The sequence below is a fragment of the Morone saxatilis genome, unplaced genomic scaffold (genome assembly GCF_004916995.1).
Source record: "Morone saxatilis isolate NCDOM2014 unplaced genomic scaffold, NCSU_SB_2.0 Contig12, whole genome shotgun sequence".
NCBI classification, from domain to species: Eukaryota; Metazoa; Chordata; class Actinopteri; family Moronidae; genus Morone; species Morone saxatilis.
In genome coordinates, this window is record NW_023339674.1 from 10693784 (window position 1) to 10699029 (window position 5246).

At 43.8% G+C, this 5246-nt stretch overlaps 1 protein-coding gene across 1 annotated transcript in view; it reads right to left on the reverse strand.

Moving 5' to 3' along the window:
• The window catches only part of nr5a2 (nuclear receptor subfamily 5, group A, member 2), a 60668-nt gene that overhangs the window by 41681 nt on the left and 13741 nt on the right, over nucleotides 1-5246 (reverse strand). Inside the window, exon 4 of the mRNA XM_035653344.1 lies at nucleotides 3193-3905. Within this exon, the coding sequence (XP_035509237.1) occupies nucleotides 3193-3905 (713 nt within the window). The remainder of the gene's footprint in view (nucleotides 1-3192; nucleotides 3906-5246) is intronic.

Genomic DNA, 5246 nt, shown 5'->3' on the forward strand with positions numbered 1-5246 from the left:
ACACACACACACACACCTGTCTTCAGCTCACTCAGAAATTTATAAAATAACCACAAGTGATCATGACACTAAGTCATTGATTTCAAAACCAGCGCACCAGACCTGACTTTCTCTAATTGTCGATGTGTTAAACCAATCAAAACTGGGGTAGGCTGGCGGTAAGAGCCCACCGCAACTTCTCGGATCCAAGGTGTTAGAAATAAACGTCCCTCACGTCATGCCTCATTCCCAGAAAGAGGGGGAGAAAGAGAGAGGCAGCGTGCCGCATTAGAAAAAAAAGAGAGAGCTCTTTAGAAGGTACTCCTAATGGCTAAATATTTATGAGTCCCGTGACCGAGGCCAACTTATGGAAACTAAATCTTTAAACACTTTTTTTGGCAGACGCCTCGCACACACCCTCTCAGCTTGGCTCTATTACCAGAGAAATTCTTTTGTTCTTACAGAGCTAATAATAGTGAGAGAGGCTGTGCGTTATGTGTGAGCGGCGTCTGTGTCTTAATGTGGATATGTGTGTGTATGTGTGTGTGTGTGCGAGTGAGATGGAAGTGTATATATAGCTTCCTACAACGCCACACTACTCCTGTGACAAACTTTTAATTCTACTCTGCTTCCTGTCTCTCTGGTCCCAGGCTTGACCTCACATCTAACAGTCAGATCTGTATTAACAGGAGATGTCAAAGGTCAGGTGGATACAAAACATACGATCATAAGTTAAAACAATGGGAAACACACTTTTTGTAGTGGGTAGCCTTACCCGAAGCACCATACAGAAAGACAAGTGTGTACATTTTTAGAATCTACGGAAATTCGCCAAATCTTTGGCAATGTTTGTCATGCTTGAGCAACCATCAGCATGCATGTGTTCCTTTGTATAATCACACAAACATACATAAACAAAAGCAGGCATATTCACAGGGAGATAAAGTAGACAGGGGCAGAGGTCGTTTTTTTCAGGGTAATGTGATGTTGAGCTGCAGTAGCAAACACATAAAAGCCGGCACAAGAACAGAATAACCACACACACACTGCACAGTACACTACTCCAGTACAGTACTCTCCAATTATGATTAATAGACAAGCAGACAATTTGAGGGAGATATTTTCAAACTAAAAGTATATCACAGCAATATTCATCATTTCATTTTGGCTACACCAACACTAAGCCTTCCTCAGCAGTCCTCCCAGTAGTTACTAATGAGAATCAAGCGAGGAGGAGAGGATTGTGTGGGAAAAACTGTCACAGCCACAGCTAGCGCATTCTTTTTCAATCCCTCTTGTGTTTTAGATGGCTCTTTAAAAACAGGGCAAGGGGGGTTTAGCTCAATTATCTCCCTCATTTAAGTGAAATACGCCCCCACCTCCCCAAAACCAATGGAGCTTGTGCAACAGGAGCCGGAGAGGCTTTTTTTGGGAGGGGAGGTGGGGGGGGTTTCTCCTGCATTCACAGGTCATTTTCTACCTTTGTAACAGGCACCCAGCTCAATTACTATTAAGCTGCAGTAATATGGGTAGTCATTAGGCAAACATAATGACATTTCATTCAGCAGCTAATCAGCGAGTGACAAACACAAGTGGGTGAGATAATTGAATTAGGATGAGGGTGTGAGAAATAGAGAGGCTTCGCAGTGGAGCAAAAATGATCATTCAAAGTTAATGGGCAAAACACACACAATTATTAGCTGTGGCCACACCCTACAATGAGCCTGTGTGTGTGTGTGTGTGTGTGTGAGTGAAGTAGTGTGAACCCCAGTTGAATGCAAATACAGACCTCGAAAATGTCAATAGCGGGGACACGACGCATGCTAAATGTCAACATGTGTTTTTCAAGGACTCTTGTCTGTGTTGTAATTGGCTCTGTTTTTAATATTACATTTATTTCATGTGTTATTTTCCCCTTTGAAAACAAAATAATATTAAATATTTGGAGGGAATTTTGCAACAGGCCCATGAATATGCAGCTGAGCCTTTGGCGATGCGATGTGAAACAAACAGACAAAGGAGTCAGACAACGGGAAGAAAAACAGGTGAAGCACAGTCTAATCAAATGCCTTTCATGTCGCTCTGAACATTAACCTTCATTCAGAGCAAATAAAGCTGCGAGCGCAAAAACACACACCAGAAACTCTCCCTTGGGCTCTGTGATGAATAAGCGGGAATTATCACATTTTTACAGTGAGGCGTTGTTGGACGGTTGCTATTGGTCAGTTGGGATTGACTGTGCTTAACACTCACAGAGGACACAGTGTTTACCGGGCTTGAACTGTGTTGTTTTAATAGACTTGGCAGATTACATACACATAGTTTAAATGCTTTAGAAGAATGTCCACAAATAACGGCTTAACTTAAATAACGAATCTTAATTGGGGTGCCTGGATAGCTCACCTGGTAGAGCTAGCACCCCATGAACCAAGGCTGAGTCATGTTATCCCCTCTCTCGCAATAACCCCCCCCCCAAAAAATCTTTAAAAAAACAAAACAGCCTTAATTAAACTAAAGTTAAAAAGTGAGTATTTGTTGCTATGTACCATCTGTGTGATTTGGTCAGCTCTCTGAATTTTGTTTTACCAATATGCTAATGGAAAGTATCACATATCATCACACAGTGTGTGCCCACTTAGATCTGAGGAATACTTCAAGGGGAGATGGGCGGTATTCAGTTTTCAGTTCACATAAAACCCCCAGACTTCGACCCTGTTAGTATGAAAAGTGCCTGAAGCCCGTAGTCAAAGTTTTCACAACCCATAGCCAAAATGTGTCACACACAGGGTAAATGCAGCTGGCTGCTGAATTTTGATCAGGCAGTGGGACAGACAGTTGTGGCAGCTACGAACAGACCCCCCTCGCCCTCCCACAGCCCTGTGTACTCTGCATTAGTGAGCCAGTGCATAAAAGTGGAAGATTAAAGGCCTGTTGAAGATAAAGGATTGAGCAGATGATGCTCATGAACTGTGTAAATACTTTCAATTATGGATGAGAGCATGGTGAAAGATTTATCATTGAAACAAAATGCAGGATAATTTATTAAAGGCCTGCAGTGTAACTGCAAATAGAATTAAAGCTTAAACAGTAATATGCTATCTTAACCAATAGGAATGATTTTCAAAACAAAAAAAAAGATTGTAAAAAATAACATAACTTTTCTTTTCACATTCACACAAAATCCCTCTCATCACATGGATTATGCAAACCTACCTTGAGTTCACGGAAGAAGATGCTGCTGCGTGCCCACTCCACGATGGAGAAGAGTGTCTGGTCAGCCATCTTGCACATGAGGCCGAAGGTGTTGAGCTTCTCGTGTTTGCCTCGGCTGGCCTGCTCCTGCTGCAGGTAGGCCAGGATCTTGGCCTGAACCTGCGGCTCGTCTGGCTCGCACTTAAGCAGCTCTACAATCAGGTGTGGGAAGCTGGGTGGCGAGCCTGACTGGTAGGCATCAACATAGGCGTAGCCCATGATGGACTCCGGCGAGCTGGTGTACGGGTCTGGGTACTCAGACTTGATGGTGCGTGTACCCTGGAAGTGTCCGTAGGCCGCCTGGTAGCCCTGCAGGCTGCCGGCGTGTGGTGGCATTGCCATGCTGACCGGCGAAGTGACAAATGGGCTGCGGTCGTAGTCTGTGGGGGGCAGGGCAGTGGCATGATGATGGTGGTGGTGGTGGTGGTGATGACCAGTGTGGTGGCCGGCATGATGGCTCAGTGGAAGGCCTTTGGATGCGGCTGAGTGGATGTTCTGGATGGCTGAGGAGATGGTGAGGTCGGTGGGCACGGCTTGCATCACCTGGGTCATGGCTTCAATCTTCAGGCCGTTGGCTCGGATCAGCGCCTTCTTTTGCTGCTTGAGGGCCCGGTCACGTTTGTACATTGGGCCGAACTTGTTGCGACCGCCACGCATGCGGTCTGCCCGCACAGCTGACAGACAGATGGAAAGAGGGATGAAAAAGGAGAAGAAAGGAAGAGGAAAATATTAGCTCTGCAGTATGTAAATATGTAAATATTTGTCTTGCATAATTCTTGACAGTGTTCATGCAAGAACACATGATTATGAACTATACTAACCACCTTTTGGCAAATAATTCACACTTAACTTTAGCAATAAAACAGTGATTTGAAGTGTTCCATGAGAAATCATTTACGTATACAACAAAGACTTTTAGAACTCGAAAAAATCATAAACTCATTTACAGACAAAATCTTCTATATTTTAGTGATGCTATAAGATTTGTCCATATATATACATATAAGCATAGTGTTATGAAAGTGAACTCCTCATTTGTATCTTGTATGTAGGGCAAAGGTTCTCCTTTGGTGATTACACTTGACATTTACCTGTTGACTCCTAAACCCCACAGGTCTAACAGATAGTGTTGTTACTCATTGACCAGAGACACAAACGTCAATGAGCCACTCTGCTAAATGATCATTGTACAGCTGGCTATCTCTGTCTACCACTCAGGAAATAATATACACCTCAAAATATAGATATTGGTATAGACTAGATTCAAGTTCTCTTTCCAAAACACCTTTGTTTTAAAATGCTATTAGATTATGCAATATCTAAGAGCCATTAGCAAAAACTTTTCTTTACCAAACCCCAAAGGCTGAAAAGGCTGACAATACAGTAACTAAACTGTTTTTTTTTCTTTCTGATGAACCAAACATACCCATAATGCCCCCTGCCTCCCCCCTCAGTGGAGGATCCTGTGGTGAGGATCACAACAAGTCTGTGCCGTGGGTATTTCTAATGAACGAGCGGACACAAAGTGGACTGCTACGGGGACCATGTGTGATCTGGCCGACTGCTGCCATGGGGAAGCTGCTCTGCTGTCTCCCAGTCGGGGGCCGCTGGTGTTAATTATTCATACTTAATTACCTCTTACTCTGACGAGGCTTGCCGAGCCTAGTGTGCAATAAGCTAATGGACGTCTGGGAGCCTACGCAACAGAAACTCGCTCACTAATACCAATACTGTAGAATATTATGGACTTTTTTTTCATTGTATTCAATGGGGTCTTGCCTCCGTGTTTAAAAAAAACACACATATTTAATTGTATATGCAAATAAATGCACATACATTTGCCCTGATCATACACTGTGAATAGTCAGATAACATGGCGAGTCAGACTGGGTCCACTGCAGCCCATGATGTCCTGACGGTTGAATGAAAGAACAGAAGAAGAAATTTGAAGAGGGATGAAGAGAGGTGGGGTGGGGGGGGGTTCGGAGTTTGGGGGTTAGGAGGGTTGCGCAGAC